General features: G+C 42.5%; 1 protein-coding gene across 10 annotated transcripts in view; it reads left to right on the plus strand.

Annotated features, from left to right (window-relative positions):
- Positions 1–21297, plus strand: part of FRY (FRY microtubule binding protein) — a 590409-nt gene that overhangs the window by 464128 nt on the left and 104984 nt on the right. For all 10 annotated transcript variants that reach the window (XM_077484108.1, XM_077484099.1, XM_077484100.1 and 7 more), the window contains 6 exons: positions 7494–7750; positions 9446–9592; positions 10710–10878; positions 12738–12828; positions 14138–14220; positions 16443–16593. In XM_077484108.1, the coding sequence (XP_077340234.1) occupies positions 7494–7750; positions 9446–9592; positions 10710–10878; positions 12738–12828; positions 14138–14220; positions 16443–16593 (898 nt within the window). The remainder of the gene's footprint in view (positions 1–7493; positions 7751–9445; positions 9593–10709; positions 10879–12737; positions 12829–14137; positions 14221–16442; positions 16594–21297) is intronic.

Consider the following 21297-nt stretch of genomic DNA (forward strand, 5'->3'; position numbering starts at 1 on the left):
GCCATGTTCAGACTTGCTCAAAATATTGACGCTTAACAAACATTCCTATAGCGTTAATGCAAAGTTGTTCATTAGGTTTGTCCTGCATTTAGCATGCATTAAAGGCAAGTTCAAAACTACCCCCAAACACCCTGCGCTTTTGACACAAGCTTGATGAGCTTTAAAAAACCCACCCCAGATGCCTAGATTTTTTTCTTGGCTCCTATGAACAAGGCCTAACTCCCCGCAAAAGTGCCGCAGACCCATCTCAAACTCGCTGCAAACACATGCCAGTGAGTTTATGGTGCGTTACCATAGACTTGAATAAAAGGAGTTGAGATGCTTCTACATAAAGCTTCATTTTTTTTTAATCTTTATTTAAGGAATGCGGTTTGTACAGGGTGACAGAATAACACACATTTCAACCTCCGAAATTCAGTAATAAGCAATAAAACTAACTCTTCAAAGAAGTCTACATAGATTAGGGAGAAATCAGACGTGGTTCCATAACAGTTATATTAAGTCAGGAGTCTGGGTCTAAGGACTCCACAACAGGTGTACAGGACAACACAACCTGTAATTCAACCTGAACAGTAGAGGGAACCTCCAATCCTAAAATAGGGTTAGTTTTATTGGGCCTATATAGACCAATAAATAAAAGCATTAAGGTAAGAGAGACAACCTGAGAGTTAAAGTGAACTTTTCCTATTTGGCAGGAACTGAACCATTGTACTTTGGAGGACTAAACTTGAGTAATGTACCTCATATGTGGCTCTCGGTCCTGATTTCTCTATAATAGGTAAACAGAGTGGCTCAAGGGTGTCAAAGGGGAAAATAAAGATGAGCAGTAAATAAGAAATAGTAGAGGGGGTAGGTAAGTGGGGAGGGAGGGAGATAAAGGGTTCTGGTAGGATCGACGGCCCCATGCTTCAATTTCTTCTAAAATGGGTTATTCAAATGTAGGACTTGTATTCATCTGAGAATCGGAACAGATTCCAGTGTGTCCAACGAGTGTTGTGTTCCTCTTCCCTTTCCCCTAGGGCAGCCGGGAGATGCTCCATCCGCTGTATGTCGCACACCCTAGCAAACCATTGCGATACCACAGGTGGAAATTGTTACTTCCACTCACTGGGGACGCACACCCAGGCTGCATTCAGAAGGTGTTCCAGTAAGGATTTGCGATATCACTTACAAGACATGGGGGTTAGGTTTAGGAGTACTGCTGCCGGATTATCCTGAAGGGAGACATCCTTGATATTGTGAATGATCTGCAATACCTGCCTCCAGAAAAGGGTCAATTCTGGGCATCCCCAGAAGATGTGAAGTAGTGTGCCAGTTTAGTTACCACATCTCCAACAAAGTGGCTATGTCCTGGGAATATTGACGCTAGTACAGATGGAGTCCTGTACTATCACGTCAAAATCTTGTAGGTGATCTCCTCTTATTTGCTACACAAGGATGACTTGTGTGCAAACAGGAGGATGTGGTTCTTTTGATCCTCAGTGAATGTGATGTTAAGATCTCTCGCCCACTTCCTCAAGTATGGGGAGGTCATTTTGAGATATGTGAGCAAGTAAGAAGTTATAAGAATGAGAAAGAGATTTCTGTATAGGTTCATCTTCCAGGCACAAATCTTCAAAGGGCATTGGCTGTCTACGAAAACAGCCATTATCAGGGAGGGATTGGATGAAGTGTGAAAGTTGACAAATCTTCCACTTACCCAAAATCCTATCCTTAAGGGTAGGGTATAGGCGTGTGGGGGTCAACCCACTCTGACGGGCCAAGAAAAGAGGACGCTCTAACCATTCTCTGTTCTGGACTTATCCAAAATACCTGGTATGAAGTCCGGGTGCCCAATTATGGGTGTTAATGGGGGGAAGGAAATCTTGCCATTTCTGCTATCCTGAAATATCTGTGAAACTCCTGTAGAGTGGGTTCGAATAATGGATGTGGGGAGGAAAATCTGGAAAAACGAGACCCACTCCAAGGTAAACCCACTAGGGGAATTGGCACTAATTCCTGTTCCAGGCGGACCCACAATTTATGTGGTGAATGTCTGCACCAGTCCACAACTCTGTTCATGTGGACTGCTGTGTATTACAGAGCGGGGTCGGGAAGGCCTACCACTCCTCTGAGTTTTGGCCGCTGTAATAGTGATTCACTAAGCCGTGATGGCTTGCCCTGCCAAACGTAGTTAACAAAAATTGAGCGTAGCTTGCAAAAGAAGCTCTGCGGTATCCTAACCGGTAATGCATGCAAGAGGTAGCACAACCTTGGCATGACATTCATTTTTAAAACATTGCATCTACCAAACCATGATATTGCCAAGTTCTTCCATCTGTCCAAATCTGAGGAAACACCGTTCAGAAGAGGTTGAAAATTGAGTTGGTAGATGAGGTGTAAATCAGAGGGAATCAGAGGGAATTTTAGTGCCTAGATATTGGATTGCCTGAGGAGTCCATCGGAAGGGAAAATTGCCACCAAGGCAAGCCTAAGCCTGAGAGCTGGGAGACAGGGAGACGTTGAGAATTTTGGAGATTGCTTTTAAAATCCAATAAATCACCATATTGGCGTTTTTCAGATAAAAGGACGGGGGTGGAGGTATGCAGATCTGAGATGTAAAACAATAAATCGTCCACATAGTCAGCAATTTTATGGTGGTACATGCCAGTTTTAAGTCCCTTGATGTCAGGGTTAAGCCTAATGTGTTGCAGTAGGGGTTCCAGAGAAAGTAAAAAGAGGAGCGGGGAAAGTGGGCATCACTGTCTCATTCCATTACTTATAGCAAAGGGACTAGAATCAACTCCATTTACTCTGATCGTTGCAGTAGGGGTAGAATAAATTGCAGCTATCCAGGACATAATGGAGGTTGGCATCCCAAGACGTTGCAGAATGGCTAGGAGGAAAGTCCAGTTCACCCTGTCGAACGCCTCTTTGGCATCTGTAGACAACAGGATGAAAGGAATGTTAAGACATTTGGCCATTGCTACGATATTGATCGTGTTATCTTGTGCTACCCTATTGCGTATTAATCAAACCTGGTCCAGGGGGATTATACATTGGATAACAAACCCTAATCTTTTGGCCAAAATTGTTGTGAACAACTTAAGGTCACAATTAAGAAGTGAGCTAAGCCTGTAGCTCGCACAGAGAAGCTGATCTTTCTCAGGCTTGGGGATAACAGTGATGCTCGCTTGTAAAAGGTCCCCTGGCATATTATGGTTGTCTAATACTGTATTGAAGGCGGTGACGAAGTGGGTTGCTAATTGAGCTTGGAATGTTTTGTAATAGGCAATTGTGAAACCATCGGGGCCGGGCACCTTCCCCCTCGGAGACCCCGCTATTGCTCTCGCAAGTTCATCTGTTATTATAGGCTGTGAGAGCAGATCTACCTCCTCAGCACTGAGAGAAGGCAAATTTGCTGTCTCAAGGTAGGCTTCTATTGTCTCCACTCTATCCTGGGACCGATCCACCGAAGGGCGGGGGTTCAGGTTATAAAGAGCCTCGTAGAATGCACGGAAGGACTCTTGGAATCATGAGTTCTGAGTCCTGTAGGGATGGATAAGGCTGGAATGTAGGATAAGTTGCGTTGGGTTCGGATGGCATTCGCAAACGTTCTGCTGCATTTATCTCTGTACTCAAAAAAAGTTCTGTGTGCCTTCAATAGGCTGTTCTTAGATTGGAATAAGGAGTGTTCCCTAATTTGTTCTCGAAGGCTATTGACTTCTGTTTCAAGGATCCTATCTGGATATGTTTTATGACGTTTTTCACAGTTGTGGAGATTTGCAAGCAACTTGGACAGCGTTTTTGCTCTGGCCACCTTGAGTCTTTGACCATGTTTAATGAGCATTCCTCTAATGTAGCACTTATGTGCAGACCATATAGAGAGCGGGTTAGGGACTAGGGTTAGTCTTTGTTGCTCTCAATAAAAAGTTCTAATTCCCGCAGGATATCCGCCTTAACCTCAGGGTCCTGAATGAGGGATTCATTAAGTCACCATGTGGCTGATCTTGGTGTCGGGTGTTGTAGGGCTATTCCTATGGAGATCAGAACATGGTCTGAGAGCGCAATATGTCCAATCTGGGTGCCAGAGACAAGTGGGATCGTGGCATGGGAGACTAAGAAAAGATCTATTCTAGAGTACGATCCATGAACCACTGAGAAAAGGTGTAGTCCCTTGCCTGTGGATGAAGGATACGCCAAATGTGAACTAACCGGTAAGAGTGCAACAATTCTCTGATTTGGTTTCAAGATCTCAGGGACAGAGCCGAGGAGCCCGATGAGTCCTTATGGTAAGGTTGAGGTCACCCCCTAATACCAGAGTTCCTTCAGCAAAGGAAGCTAATGCGGATAAGCAAGATTCAAGTGCTGGAATCTGATATACATTTGGCAGGTACAGGTTAGCTAGGGTCAACGACTGCGACTGTAGTGTACCTTTTGACAAAAAGGTATCTACCCTCTTGGTGAGTATGGAGGTCTATCAGCTACCAGGGTATGGTTGTGGCCAGGAGAATATTTGTGCCGTTCGATTTTGCTGAGGAAGACGCACTGTGATGTGCTGTTGGGAAATGCTTATTGTTTAACTTCGGGATCCGGTCTGCCCGAAGGTGGGTTTCTTGTAAAAACACTACTTGGGGTCTTTGCCTCCAGAGCTCGGCCAAACAACTGGAGTGTTTTTCTGGAACATTTAAACCCTTCAAGTTCCAGGACACAATTTTCAGTGTCATTTTTAGCAAGGCGGAATCAGGCCATCAAGCCTCACCAGAACCCAGAACTGAAGGTAACATGGGGAGTGGGAAGGGGGGATAGAGGGGAAGTTTGTCAAGGTACTGAAAATGAAGGGAAGGTAGGTTAACAAGGGCTACGAAAGAGGGCCGGGGTGGAGGTAAAAAAAATGGGAGAGGGATAGAAAAGGCGGGAGAAAACAATCTCCAAACGGAGGTCTACTGCCTAGTTGGGCAGTCAAGGACTAGTGGGGGATGAAGTAAAGCACTTCAGGGGTTGATCCCCCGAGGCACGGACTCCCCTAACAGCCTCCATTAGAGGCGGTCCCCATAGGAGCCGCATAGCAAAGTTGAGCTTCTCTTTTAAGAGATAACCACATATAAAAAAGTGAATACAGTGCATGCAAGGAGTGATAACAAAGATGAAACAACAATATAAAATGAACCCAAACCCCGTTGGCAGGAGAAACCGCCTGCTCCCAGAGAGTTAGGACCCCATGAGAGCGGATCGTGGCTCTCCCATCTTAACCAGCTCCTCTAGATGTGTTGAACCTAGGCAAGAACATCCTGTGGGCCTCTAGGGGGGGGCATATCCATGGGGCGATGCAATCCCTGCAATCTGAGCCCCAATCGCACATAATGGAGCCCAGTCTGAGGGAGTGTGTGTGGCCGTCTCAGCATGAAGCTTCATTTTTGAAGCACTGCAATGCAACACAAATGATTTGTGTTTTTATAATATGAACAACACTGAGTTTTCCACAGTATTAACTTTACATCGGAGTTGGAGGAGCGTTAATAATGCGCCCCGAACTCAGGGTTTTAGAGCTTTTTAAGACAGGCGTTGAAAAGGTGGTTGGGTCACGTTTTTAATGCTTCCTGCATGCCTATTAATGCTGCTAAAATTGTTACAATAAGGAGCGAATAGAAGTGCTCACTGCAGCGTTAGTGTTGCTGCAAGGCAAAAATAACCCTGCCTGCAGAGTTTGTCAAGCGTTAACACTTTGCAACTGCCTTCATTCATGTCTGTTGAAACGCACCACAAACACACCTTAAACGCACTGCCGAACACAAAATGAATGCCTGTGCAACACATACTAAATGCTCATTAACACTATAGATGCATTAACACGCTTTTAGGCTGCTTTAAAATTTAACACAAGTGTGAAAGAGCCCTTCATGCTAGTGTGAACAAGGCCAAAAGCATTGAACTGAAAACACTAGCTGGAGTGGCCACCAGTAAGGAGCAATTTCAATTAAAGCGAAGTTCTACCTGCAAACATTTTTTTTATAAAAGTCAGCAGCTACAAATACTGCAGTTGCTGACTTTTAAAATGAGGACACTTACCTGGGAAATGAATACTCGTGGCTTCACAACCTGCGCGTTCTGAATGTTCCCGCTGTCTTCTGGGACCTGTGTGTCTCCCAGAAGACGGTGGAGGGGGGGGTTATGGGGGACAGAGGAGGGGCCAGACATGGCGTAGTTTGCCATGGATTCTGTGACGGTCTTTCACCGGAAGTGGGAGCAAATACCTGGATTAGATGGGTATCTGCTCCCCACTGAGAGGTGCTATATGTGACACCGCAGTGGGGGAGAAACTGGATCAGCAGAAGTTCAATTTCGGGGTGGAACTCTGCTTTAAGCAAAGCTCCACTTCATATTTTTAATTGGGTTATTTCCGTAGGAGTCTGGAAAAGGAGGATAGTTGCCTTGGGTCTGCTGCTGTTGGCAAAGACTGATAGAAAGAAGCGGCCTCTATCGGTGCTGAACACCTTGTATATTATATTATATTGCAATTTTATCAATTCCCTATCCAGCAGTTTAATAATACCAAAGAAAGCCCGACCCAAGGTCAAGTAAATACAGCAGTTTTCCATTAATCATCCATACGGTGGTACATATGGTGAGTTTTTTGATCTACAAAGAGGACTGTTTCCTAAATGTATATAAACCTAAGAACAAATATAATAAAAGCAGCTTTACCAGTCTTTAGATGTGGTGGCTGCATGAGCTTAAATTTTTTTTCAGATGTTTTCCTTTTATTTTGACCAGGTGATCTTGACACTAACACACTTCCTGTCCTAGAGTATAAACACTCATTAACTGTTTTGTATCTATGAATGTGTGACAACGTTGCTCAAACATAAGCAGTGTTTTAGGGCAAGAAAACACCTCTGTTTCTGCTCTTATCCATAACATAAGCTGGCCATAGATGGATTGAACTTATTGCTGTTCCCATTGCAGAGAAGTCAATTTAATAAACGACTTCTCTTCAACTAGCTTGCTGAAAAATTTTGCTTAGATCGGTTCTGCAGCCAATCTCCTGCAACACTGATCATTGTATCCTGATAGCGGAAGAGTCCCTATAGTCAAAATACGGTAACACAGTGTAGCACAGCTTTTGTGGATGGGGATTCTATTCATTTTTTTTTTTCAATGCGCCTGCTGGCTCTCTGGTAGGGTCAACTGGTATTTTCTGCACTGGTTAAACAGGTATAACACAAACCTGTCAATGGTATATTTAATAGACCAAAAGAGAGACTATAAAAAAAGTTATTATTTGGATTTACATAGACTTTAAGCCAGTGTTCTTGGCTTTTTCCAATTCAATCTCTGCTAAATTGTCTACAGTGTGTAAGTTACAATTATGATTTCTCTACAGAATGATAAGCTGTTTATATCCATATTTAACTACCTTAGTTTTTCTCTGCAAAATCTTTCATTTATATTAGCTTAGTTATGATGAATGATATGTTAATGAATATTTTATGTTTAATTCTTGGTGCCAACAGAAGTGAGTCAAAGATTCCCAACAACTCATCCGAATGGGCGTCAGATCATGCTTACTTACCTGCTGCCATGGCTGCATAACATTGAGCTGGTGGATAGCAGACTGCTCCTCCCAGACTCCAGCCCCAGCACCCCAGAGGAGGAAGCCGCTGATGGGGATAGGGAAGTTGCCAGCATCAGTGGACTGAAAGGAAATGGATGGGGATCACCAGAAGCCACATCACTAGTGCTTAATAATCTCATGTACATGACAGCAAAGGTATTAGACAAAGCATATGCCTGTAGTTTACTGCTCTCTGAAACTCTTTGAAGAAAGAGAAAGATTGTACTTTATTAATATGAAGATACCTTAATTTGCCTGTATAGTTAATCTGGGGCAATTACCCCTTATAATGGAAATAATATTACATGCCTGCATATTTAGTGCTCTTTAGGGCAACAACTAAAATGCTATTTTACTGATAATTTATCTAACAAACATTCCTTTATAATACACCATTAAGAAAAAAATTTTTTTTAGATAGAATGACCAACTTCAGTTTGCTTGCAATGTCCATGTGATGCCTCCCACTCCTCCTGGTATGTAATGCATTGGAGTAGATGTCAGTGGTTGAGGGGGGATTTAAATAGCTAGACACGCTTATCATTTCACCTTGGTGCTTTGACCTCAGTTCTCTGTAAAAGTTACATTTTTGAACTGTGATATGACAGATCTCCATATATATGTAGTGTCATCACTGCACCAAAATTTAAAGTGAAATACTGTTTAAGTATAATTATTATTTTGTAAGTAGCACCTTCATCTTCCACAATATGCAGCACAACGTGAGGGCTGTAAAAGGAACTAGTAAAAATAGAACTAGAGTGACACTAAACTCTGGGTTAAAAAAATTATTCCATTCAAGTATAAAAAAAAGTACATTGTATTCCTCTCCGCCACCACCAAATCTCCAAATTCCTTTTTTTTGTTGCTGTGATCTGATTTCTGTTAGAGGGTGGCTACGTTCATTTTTCATGGTCCCTCTGTGCAGCAGCCCCCTCCCCAGCTTCCCTATTACTTAACTGAGCTCCATCGCAATCCCGTGATGTGCATGAGAGCCTCAGCTCCCTTGGGACTCTCCCTCCCCATTGGCTGAGACAGCAGCAGGAGCCATTGAGAGAGAGGGGCAGGGCCAAGCAGCTGCTCTGTGTGTGAGTGGATACGCAGAGCAGTGACTCAGAGAATCCCATAGCAAGCTGCTTGCTCTGGGGGCACTCGACAGGAGAGAGCTGCCGGTATCAAGAGGGAGGATCTGGGCTGCTCTGTGCAAAACCACAGCACAGAGCAGGTAAGTATTACATGTTTATTTATTATTTTAATACCATTTAATACCATATCACTTTAACAAGGAGGCAGCAAAGCAGTAAGTAAGAAATTATTTGAAGAAAAATAGATTGCATCGGCATTAGGCAATGGATGTGTATGGAATATTTTTGGAGAATACAGATGTTGCTTAATGTCACTTATGAACCTAGGCCAAAATAACTAAATATAATGGTATGTACTAAATACATACTGCTAGTAAATGGGTATAACTCTAAGGGCACAAGCAGATTTGTTTTTGTGTTCATCTTTCTACAGACATGGTACATACCCCAGATATAATAATATATCCATCAAATGCTAAGATAAATACTTTACTATTCTATGCTATTTAAATCAATATTATCATGGGCACTTTAAGCACTTTGTGTATCTGAAGAAGAATTGTGCCCTTTGCATTCTTCTAGTTGTAGATGAACATCTTAGAAAGTTCTACAACAATTGGAGACCTGTAGGGTGTTCATGTACATGAATATGTATAAATATGCTGAATATCTTTGTTTAATCTAAGATTGGTCTTGCACACAAAATAGCCTTTACTTGTTCAAGGTGCATCTACTATTCTTTTATTTTTCTATGTTTTTTGCACAGTATGGAGATGAGGTGCCTGGCCAGGAGGTAGAAAATGCTTGGAATGCTTTGGCCAATAATGAAAAGTGGAGCAACAACCTTCGGATAACTTTGCAATTTCTTATTAGTCTCTGCGGGGTCAGCAGCGATACTACTCTACTGCCTTATGTAAGATTCCAAACATTCCTTTGCCTGTTTGTGTTGTTATTCCATACCTGATCTCCACAGGTAATTTAATTCTGTTACACACACAAACATACATTTAATAACATACAGGAATGGTTTGCAGTATACCTGTTGTAAAAAAATTGGAAACCAGCTTTTACCAGTGTGCCTAACCTGCTGGAAGCTGACCTCTGCTGAACACTGCACTACACTTTGTGAACACTCCACATATGTGTATAGTGTTAAGCATAAATATAGGTTATAGGAACTGTGTCCCCTCAGTGAAATAGAAGGCCATTAAAGGACTGACTGTCTAACCCGAAAAGCAGCTAAAATAGTCCACAGACAATGGGCACCATAAAGATGCTTGTCCAATGGGAATTCATTTTTGGCTGCAAGAAAGAAAAAATCCTTGTATTAAAGAGAGTCAACAAGTATCCTCTGGTAACATTTTCCCTTTATTCACAAATAAAGATTTCTTCAACACCTTTGTATGTTTTATTTGGCACAGTACTCCTTAGATGTGCATTTTTCTTTTATTTTTGTTAAAGCCGAAAGGCTCTAAAAGGCTTCAATAAAGGGAAAAGGGTGGGTGCAGAGGGTGATGGCCACCGCCAGTCACCCACATGGGGGGGGGGGTGGCATGATGGCCACCGTCAGTCTCCCCCCGGGGGGGTTATAGCCACTGCCGTCAGTCTCCCGTGCAGGGGGATTGGTGTTAGTTTGTGTCGCTCCCCCCAAAATTTTGAGCACCTACCGCCACTGCTATACATTATGGCTCATGCCCCATCTGCTATGGCATTACTATGTCCTGTAGTGACAGTGTGGTTGGCTAAAGAAGTGCAGTGCGCACCATACAAACCAAAGTGTGTCAGATGCTAAAGATTCCTGAGTGGCTGTAGCTATGCAAGAAAGCAAAGATTGGAGTTATCACTTGCCGGACTGGTAATAAATGTTCACCTTCTTTTGAAGGTTGCATTTTTTTAAATGGTTTCTATGTTGGTTTAAGTATATCTGATGAGAGTACCTATAACAGAACTGAATACAATATAAAATTATGCTTTTTATCTTGAAAACTTTGAGGCAGAAACTTTCCTGACAGACATTTTTATTTCAACAGATCAAAAAAGTGGCAATCTACTTGTGTAGAAATAACACTATCCAGACAATGGAGGAACTTCTCTTTGAGCTGCAGCAGACTGAACCAGTGAACCCTATAGTTCAACATTGCGATAACCCCCCCTTCTATCGCTTCACTGCCAGCAACAAGGCCTCTGCTGCTCCCTCCGGTACAGAAGAAATGTGTTTGATGTGTAAAGTCTGATCCTTAAATATGTAACCCTTTTTTCTGCTCCTTAATGCGCTTTTAGCTTTCAACTATAAAGTATGCCGCAGTAAAGAGTTTGATTTTACAAACAGAGAAAAATAATTCTGTCCTCAAGGAATTCCTTCTTGTCAAGATCTGGTTAGCGGTTCTTGTTCTGGAATTCCGTCTCCTTTCCTCCAAGCAAGTTTATTGAAATTCAACAAGAAAGAGCAACCACCTGACACTGAATTTTGTAACTTAGCTGTTTAAATTACATTCTTTTTTGAAGATCTGAGGTTGGCGTTAATAATTCTGTGAATCTGCTTCTTGTACAGATTAAACAAGGAAATACAGCAGTTCTTAGCTGAATTGGCATCAGTGTCAGGGTGTTTGGTATAGAGACAACACAAAGTGAGGATATTCTCTGTTTTTGCTCTGGATTTAGGTGGGATTTCATTTGATCACCCACCAAGTCTTTACTACTGTTCAGGACCTCCATGGGGGACCCACCTCCAGCCTGCCTGTAGCAGGACACTTTTCAATCAAACTATTTTTTTCATTGACGCAAGTGACTGGTTCTCATATACAGTATTTCTACTAATAATCTACAGGTAGGTCAGAGCTAAAGACACGTTGGGGTTGATTTACTAAAGGCAAACAGACTGTGCACTTTGCAAGTGCAGGGTACTCCAGAGCCTAGAAAATTAGGGGAAGCACTGCTGACTTCCATCATCCAATCATGTGCAAGCAAAACTTGTGCATGTAATTGTGTATTCTTTGTAAATTGAAGTTTTATCTCATTTACTAAGCTCTGCAGCAAATGCCCTTGCAAAGTGCATAGTTTGTTAGCCTTCAGTAAATCAACCCCATTGTCATCCCTTTTCCAGTCAAATATCTGTAGGAGTATATGAAGAACTTACCATTGCCAGTCTAAGAAATTAACCTGAAATAGTCCCCCATCATTTCTTTAGATTACTCTAGCTTTTCCTTTTATCTAAAACTAGTAATAGAGTCTTGGTTCAACAGAAACAGACCGACATTCGGCCAATGTGTACAGCAGCCTGTCCGATGGAATGCAGTCTAACGTCCAACTGGCATGCTGGAAAACCAGCACCTGATCAACGCTCACAGCCAATGGCTGCAATCGCTGATCAGTGTGTCCTGGCGGGGGGGGGGGGGGGGGGGCAGTCCCCCTGTCAGAACACACTAGCATAGCAGGGCAGATGGCTGTACTAATATTGCTCGTGTTAGTACAGCAAGTCAAGCACTAGGCTGAACAAAAAAAACTTAATATGAACCCTGCACTAGCCTTTGATTAAATGTGGAAGGTTTAAAGAAAACACGATCTGTATAAGCTAATTTAAAGTATTAAAGATACTGTGTATTGTATTTTTACCTCCATGTATACTGGAAGATACATGGTGCTTTTTATCTCCGTGTATACTTGGAGGTAAAAATCAAACTCGGGTCATCCATTGATGGCAATCTCATGACTCAAGCTTTTTAGCCCCCATTAACACTTGAGCGTTTTTCTGCTCGTTTCCCTACACCTGACCGCTTTACTTCAGACTGTCATTCAATCTAATTGTCTCTGTTTACACTTGTGCGTTCAGTTGCCTTATGTTATACACGCTATGATTAAAAAAGTGCATGAATTTTTTTATTTTGGTAGGGTAATTGAGCATCTTTGGTCCCATAGACTTCAATAGGGGCATCTGTAATGCATGATACACACACGTTTTGATGCATTTTTTTTGTGTGTTTTTACACCTGAAGAACTCCTCTCCTCCACTTAGCCCAGGAAACAATTATTGATCTTTTTTATTTTTTTTATTTTGCCAGGTACCACCTCAAGCAGCAATACAGTGGTTGCTGGTCAAGATGGCTTTCCTGATTTGGAAGAGAGCAGACAAACCAAAGACGCAGATGATAGGTGAGTGACCCTTATTGTATGTATCATTCTTCTTTTCTGAAAGTTTTCCTTTAAAGATTGTGCAACTTTAAACATATAATGTGTTAGGCAGCTAGAGGCTAATTTGTGCTAATTTGTTTTACCTTTGTGCTAATTTTCTGCTTTAGTTTTATTACTTCTTATATTTGTTACTGTTTTTGTGCAATGTTATTGCTTTTAAAGATGTTTGTTATTTAGACTTATGATTTTAAAATTCTGACCAAGCAGGACTCATGAGTGTTTGCAGAGTTACATATTACTTTATTGCTGAATGATGTTTCAGTCTAACTATTCAGTCTCTTATCAGATATGAAGCACAGAGAACCAAACAGTTTATATACAAACGTAACAGTTAATAATGTCTAGATTCAAATAAGACTACAACACCACAAAAAATATTGTGGAGCCCATTAACCTTTAAAGAGATCAGTAATATGCGCAGTAGCTGGTTTATAATTTTACCAGCCATTAACTCTGGTGAGTTGATTTAGTGTGAATGGTGAAGGATCACACTGGGTGTTGCACACAGTGGCAATAAAAACACCGTTGAGAAGTTTTGGAATGTTTCTTTGAAACATTTTCCTTTGGATCACATATGGATGTTTTATTGATTTTTGATTGAATACATTATATTTTTTGCACTTTTTTTTATTAACTAATTGCACTTTTTTTTTGCATCAATCCCTTCACGATCATGCAATTTTAGCACATCATTGCACCTTCATATCTGATTATTTTATATATAATAATGCATATGGTTTGTTTTGTTTTTATAGTTTATTTCAGCACATATTGTACTGTACATGATTGTAAATTTATCCATTCACTAGTCACTAGCACATTTCAGAAGTGAGCATAAAGGGTAGTACAGACTAGTGCTGCTAGTTTTTTTTTCTAATAGTTAATAAATTCTGCCAAATTGATTAACGTGGACCTGTAGTAGCATAGAAGTCTCTAATCTGCCACATGCAAGCCATAATAGGCAAATGTTTGCCAGTTGAATTTGTTTTCTGGAGGGTCCCGGGATGTGATGATATGCAAGGCATATGCACAGTTTCTTGGAGAGACACAATATTGTTTAAACCAAAAGTATACAGCTTTCATAATTGAGGTTTGCAATATTTACCATATCAGATATAAGATAGTAGAGAATTTGATACTACACAACTCCATTAGGAATGAGTACAGGCTCTATGGAAATTTTTATAATTTTGTTTCTGAAATAATGCTAGGTAAAATCCATATTATATTTTTATTATACCATGCTGTTGTGTTTTTTTTTTTTTGCAAGGTTTGGTAATGTTATTAGAGCACATACAAGACTTGAATCAAGATACAGTAACAGCTCTGGAGGATCCTATGATGATGATAAAAGTAAGATTTATATTTCTGGGGGATTTTTCTGCTTCTACTAGGCATGGTAAATACTATTCAGTAAGCTCGATATACAAAGACAAAAATAAATTTTCCGGGTGCATAATGACATATTCACAAGTCAGAAATCACCTTTTTAAATACACCACACTGCCGAAATTTGATTGGTTACTATGCAGTATTGCCTTTGCACCATATCAAAGACCTATGCACCTGTACCAACATTTGGAGAGGTTTGAAGGGACTTCTGAATGCAAAATTGATAACAATGCCACAGAATGTGATGGAATGTTTAGGAAAGTCATTCCAGCCATGCTATTTGTCAAATTCTACTTTACATTTTACTTATGCTGTGTGAATATACATACAGAAAGTACACTGTACATATATACATCTTGCTCAAAGCATTTCCTGGTAAAACTATTTGGACTGATCAGGTTTGCTTATTTGAGGTCCTAAGAAATATCTATTATTTAATCATTTTTTATCCTTTTTGTGCCATAAAATAAAATATGGGAGCAAACTGTATACATAAGCCCTATGTCTCGTAGTGGTCTCTTACACCGGTCTTCTGTTATCAGCCTGATAACTTCTGACAACTTCTCCATCACATATGATAAAAGCAGCCAGAGTTTTGTGTTGAGGAGGATGCTATAGATAGACTATCAGAGCCCTAAACTATTCAAGGGAAAGAGCTGACAGTCTCTACCTATGAGGAGAGGGGGGGGGTGTGCCTTTCCTCCAATCAGCTGACTTGGCTGTATGCCCAGGCTTCACTGCTGTGTTAACCAGGAAGAGAAAATCTCCTAACACAATCTCAAATTTCTAAACAGCATATAAATATGAAGACAGAAACTATACATATAAAACTTATGTAGGGAGATTCATTTCATCCTTGTGTATCATCTGAGGCTGTTCATTGGATATATGTGAGGGTTTACATCCACTTTAAGGCTTTTCACCATAAGGTGAAAAACCTTCTGGGCTACAAACCCCCCTCCACTTTTTTTCTTATCAGAACCCGATCCGATCCAGCGATGTGCACGAACGCAGCGGCTTCAGCCACTGTCTCTTTCCTCATTGGGCAGATTGATAGCAGTGGGAGCCATTGGCTCCCGCTGCTGTCAATCAAATCAGGAGCGGGAGGCTTGGCCGAGTCCCACTGTCTGTGTCCAAGGAGCAAGCCCGTATGGGTGCCCCCATGGAAAGCCGCTTTCCATGGGAGCGGCTTTCCATGGGAGCACCCGATGAAGAGGAGCCTGAAGCATCGGAGGGGGGACCCCAGAAGAAGATGACCGGGCTGCTCTGTTTTATGCCTGGTTCACACCTATGCATTTTTTTGCGTGTTTTTAGTTTTGCATTTGATCAAAGATTGTATGGCTCAGAGCAGTGGGAAACAAAATCATACTTTGGAAGTTTGCAATCAGGGTGTCCAAGCTGAGGTGTCCTCCCATACACCAATAGACAAACGGTCATCAAATAAAAGCAGCCGGCAACTCCATACCATCAAGCGTATTTATTTTAAAGCCTTCACAGTGAGTACAGTCAGCAGCAGACTAATTTCGGCGATGAGCCTTGTTCACAGCACTCCACTGTGAGTTCTGCGAACAAGGCTTATCACCGAAACTAGTCTGCTGCTGACTCTACTCACTGTGAAGGCTTGAAAATAAATACGGTTGATGGTATGGAGTGTCCGACTGCTTTTATTCAATGACCGTTTTTCAGTTTTGTAAACACACAATACAGTTCATATAACATGGATGTATGGACTGTAACTATGGATGTAGTTCACATCTCTGCATTTTATGAAATGGGCCAGGGACTTTTTTTCTGGTTTTTGGATCCATAGACTTCAATGTATGAAAAGCATGAATTGAAAAACGCAAAATGCACCTGCAATATGTAAACTGCAACCTGCATAAGTGTGAATCGGGGCTAAAAGCATTGCACAGAGCAGGTAAGTATAGACATGTTTGTTTTTTAATACAAAAAATTTAACAATTGACTGGCATAGGCAACATAATGACAAGAAAATTGGTGTTTTTGCTAACTGCAACAAAGACACTCAGAAGACTGGCACCAACTGTAATTTTTAAGGCACTTTGACTATTTTGCTCTTGAATTGTTTAGCTCTTCCTGTTTTTTTTTTATGAACTGGGACTTGCTCAACCTTGTTTCTGCCTTTATGAAGTACCATTAATATACATCATCTTCTCTTGTAGATGATCCAGTGTCTCCTTACATCAGCTGGCTCTTAAACATAGTGGAAAGCAATCAGCCACAACCTCTGCCCATGCCCTGCAATGGAGGATGCTGGGCACCATTGGTAGATTATCTGCCTGAAACCATAACCCCACGGGGACCACTTCATAGGTAAAGAGGAGGAGCATGTTTATTTCAATTGATTTGTTTTTTATGTTTAATAAAAAGTTTAATGTTACTTTGTCTAAATATGTCCTCAACCGTAAGCACTTTGGGATGCATTGCCTAGACTGTTACTGTGAACTGTTGTACTGATTATTTGCACTTTGTTGGTAAAACTGTATTTTTACTTTTTTGTCCGCATACATTTTTAAAATAAACGCAATAAAACCTACAAAAAAAAATTGAATTTTTGAAATATATTTTTGAGCAGGTGCATTTTCCCCAAATTCCTGCACATAACTTTTTTTTTTTTTTTTTTTTATGGAATGCTTTAGAAATAGAAATTCTAACCTAGTATAAAATCTATTTTTCTTTTTCATACATCATGGGACACAGAGGCTAATATTCATTACCTGTTGGGTTATACTTCAGCATTAGGTGAATGGACACTGGTAGACCAAAGGTCTTCAGACAGGAAGTGAGCCCCTATATAACCCCTCCCATACAGGAAGTATTTTAGTTTTTTTACCAGTGTCTGCAAGGTGGATGGTACGGTTTGTTTGAGCGCTCTGAGCTCCAGGTCTCTAGTACCACAAATTGTTCCAAAATGAATTAAGGTATTGACCGATCGGATCCATTTGACACAGGCTTTTATGCTTAGATAAATGGTACCCGAGCCTCGCAAAGAAGACTCAAGATCCTGCAAGGATTTGCCTGCAATGTGTCCTCCGGGCGCTGGACCCAGCAGGGTGTAAATCCTGGAAACTACAGCGCTAAGGCATTTCCTGCAGGGTGCTGTACAGGTCCAAGGGAGTGGACCCTAAACCTGAAAGGGTACCCAGTCCTTGAAGGTCCAAGTGACAGGAACCCACCGTGAAGGTTGGGCCCTTAGTTTCTAAGTGGCCCTGCACCCCGGAGGGGGTTTGTGAAACTCCTTTATTTTATTATTGTGGGGTGTCCCAGTGATTGTAACAATCAGTCAAACTAGCTAAAAGCTGGACAGCTGTGTGCGGTGAGCATACGGTGGAGTTTTGGACTAGCTGTGTGTGTTTGCAAAGTGTACCTTTTTTTGCTTGTGTCTGGCTGTTTTTTTACTTGTATGATGGCGCACAAAGGTGCACCATTTCGCCTTGGTTCGCAAGAGTGTTACTGGGCTCAGCAGTTTGTTTGGCGGCCATGGCGCATGTGTTTCATAGCCTTTATCTGGGCACACGAAGATTTGCATTGTATGCAAGTACAGTCACGCCCGTTTTCAGGGACCACGAACATACAGAACGTTCCAGTGCACACCCAGCTTATTTAAGCTATGTAGGCCAAGCATGTGGTGCTTCCAGAAGGCATCTATGGGACACAGAGCAGTCTCTGAACAGACTCTTTCAGTGGTTCATTTTTCCTTACCCGGGTCACGTGAGTCACCAGGTGTTGCTTGGCAGGATTGCTGCATAGGGGCTTTGTGAGCCCTATTAAAGGATCTCCCTTCTGAGGTGTTTAAATACTACGCCCAAGTACTCTTTGTGGCTATTAAATGTCAAAAAGAGGAGAGGGACTAACACCACAGGGAAGGGCACACCTATGTCGTATCCCTAGTATTGTGTCCCCTGAATGACCAGAGGCTTCCAGGCAATCTGAGCCGCTGCACCTATCTGGTATTGTGCCTACAGAGAATGCTGCTGCTTCACCCTTCATCACTAAGGATGAACTGTCCTCAGACCTAGTTGGGTTAGAGCACAGAATTGCTGGCATGATTGCCTCCATCCCGCACGGTGGCAGGAAGCGTGACAGATCCCCCTCCTCAGAGTCTCCTAGTCTGGAGTAGGAATGGGTTGAGGATAGGGAAGAGTTTAAGCTCAGAATTCTGTGGAGTGCCCGGCAGATGAGTCTGCTTCTGAGCAATCTGGACAAGAAGATATCCAGTCGATGTCTGCTTCTCAGTCGCAGAGGCTTTTGATCCTGACCCTGAGCGAAATGGTTCATTCTGCCTTTTTAAGTTGTCTCTTGCAGAGGTGACTGAGCCCCCCTGGTCCTCTTTGGGATCTCTTCAGGTCGCACAGATTTTCCCTCTACACCCCCTGTTGGAAAAGGTGGTGTACGCTGATTGGGAACATCCTAACAGGACTTTTGTTCCTCCCAAGAGGTTTTCCCTTTTATATCCCATGGATGAAAAGTTTGTTAAAAAATGGAGCATTCCAGCCATAGATGCATCAGTCTCTTCCTTAAACAATAACTTAACTCGTCCGGTAGATAACGCACATGGCTTGTTGACAAGAATTTAGAGTTATTATTAAAGGCTTCCTTATATTTGGCCAGTTCAGCTATTCAGCCAGCTGTTGCATCAATTGGTATTTGCCAGTCCATAAAGGATCAGGTCAAATGGACTGATAGGCCTAACCAGGAGGATGATCTGCCTGAACGCAAGACAGATATTCCTCAAGCACTGTGTTTTGCTGTTGATGCTTTAAAGCAGGTTTCTCATCTGGCTCTCTTGTCTGTACATATGCCCAGACTTTTATGGCTTGAGAACTGGTCAGCCGAGCTTCCTTGTAAAAAGTTATTGGCAGGTTTCCTGAGAGAACGTTCAGTGATCACTTGGACAAATATATCCGAAAGATTTTCAGAGGGAAGAGTTCTGAACTTCCTGTGATGAAAAGCACCAGACGCCCCTCATTTAAAAACCCAGAGACTGCTTCCTCAAATGTCTCCGCGTCAGGGCGCTTCCGTCACCAACAGGACGCTAGGGCCAGGGGCAAGCTGCAAGGCCAGGGCCAGAAAAAGCCCTGTGTCCAAAATTCTCTAAACCCAGCACCAAGCCCTCTTTTGTCGGTACGCCCCCATTCCATTGGGTGGGGGGAAGGCTGCTGCACTTTGTGGACATTTGGAAAACAACAATTCAGGACGAGTAGGTCACCTCATTTATATCTTGCGGTGAAAAGCTGGAGTTGCGGGGGGTTCCCCCTCAGAGGTTTCTAAGCTCCAGTGTTCCCTGGGATCCTCCAAAAATAAACATATTGCTTCAGGCACTACATTATCTAGTGCTTCAAGGAGTAATTGTAGAGGTTCCTGTATTTGAAAGGGGCACAGGGTTTTACTCAAACCTGTTTACAGTTCAGAAACCAAACGGGGACACAAGGCCCAGTTTGGACCTAAGATCCCTGAACAAGTATCTATTGATACATTCCTTTCGGATGGAGTCTATCCTCTCAGTAGTAACCTCACTCCATAGAGGAGACTTTCTAGCCTCCATCGATATAAACGACACGTACTTACACATACTTTCAGCCTCATCAGAGGTTCCTACGTTTTGCAGTAGAGGAATGCCAGTTTCAGTTTGTGGGCTCTAACCTTCGGCTTGCTACAGCTCCCTGGGTGTTCACAAAGGTCCTAGCCACCAGTACTGGGTTTTTTAAGGGCCCAAGGGATCCTGGTGCTCGGGTATCTGGAAGACTTCCTGCTCAAAGATCACTCAGTACAGGCTCTAGAACAGAGCATAATATACAAAGTGCGGTATTTGAAACGCTTGACTGGATCATAAATATAGAAAAGTCAGCCTTGAGACCAGCTCAAAGTCTAAAGTATTTAGGTCTGATCCTAAACACGGTCCAAGCAAGAGTATTCTTGCCACCCGTAAGGATTTGTGCCCTGAAGGATCAGGTGGGCCAGATAAGGGGCATCAGACAACCCTCCATTCAGCTCTGTTTGAGTCTTCTAGGGAGGATGGTATCCTTCTTCAAAGCAGTGCCCTATGCCCAGTTCCATTCCAGGCCCTTACAACAAGACATCTTGTTGGCTTGGAACAGAAGAAGAAAATCCCTGCATTATCCAATGTGCTTATCTCCTCAGGCATGCTTAAGCCTAAACTGGTGGTTGCAGGGTCAGAACCTGCGAAAGGTAAAATCCTTTCCTTTCTTCCGGTAATTTGGAGAGTACTGGCTACAGATGTCAGTCTCTCAGGCTGGGGAGGCTGGCTCACAGCTCAGGGGAAATGGTCAGGAACAGTGCAGACCTTGCTCATCAACGTCCTAGAATTACGGGCAGCACGCCTGGCCCTATGGTCCTGGACGGTGGAGCTTCAAGACTGCCCCATCAGGGTTCAGTCCAACAATGCCACGGTAGTGGCCTATATAAACCACCAAGGCGGTACCAGGAGTCGTTCAGCTCTGAAGGAGGTGAACTACATACTAGCCTGGGCAGAAGGACATGTGCCAATTATATTTGCAGTCTATATCCTGGGAGAAGAGAACTGGAAGGCAGAGATTATTTCAGCCGCCAGCCGATCTGCCCGGGGGAATGGTCCTTACACCCAGAGGTGTTCCAGGAAATTTGCCAATGTTGGGGATGGCCAGAGGTCAACCTACTGGCATCCAGGTTCAACAACAAGCTAAAGCAGTTTGTGTCTTGAACAAGGGATTCTAGGGCAACTGGAGCAGGTTTTGTGATAGTTCCATGGAGCCAGTACTCCCTGGTTTATGCTTTCCCCCCGATCCCTCTCCTTTCACATTTGTTGCGCAGGATTCGGAGAGAAGGGGTTCCAGTCATTCTGGTGGCACCAGCCTGGTTCTCGGAGATTGTGAGACTGACAATAGACAGGCCATGGACCCTTCCACGTCACCCCAATCTATTGTCTCAAAGTCCTATATTCCACCCCAATTTACAGTCTCTAAATTTGATGGCATGGCTATTGAAGCCAGGGTGTTAAAGAACCGTGGCATCTCGGGA

Source organism: Lithobates pipiens, unplaced genomic scaffold, assembly GCF_037356315.1.
Source record: "Lithobates pipiens isolate NorthernLeopardFrog02 unplaced genomic scaffold, aLitPip1_a1.2 Scaffold_16, whole genome shotgun sequence".
Classification (NCBI taxonomy): Eukaryota; Metazoa; Chordata; class Amphibia; order Anura; family Ranidae; genus Lithobates; species Lithobates pipiens.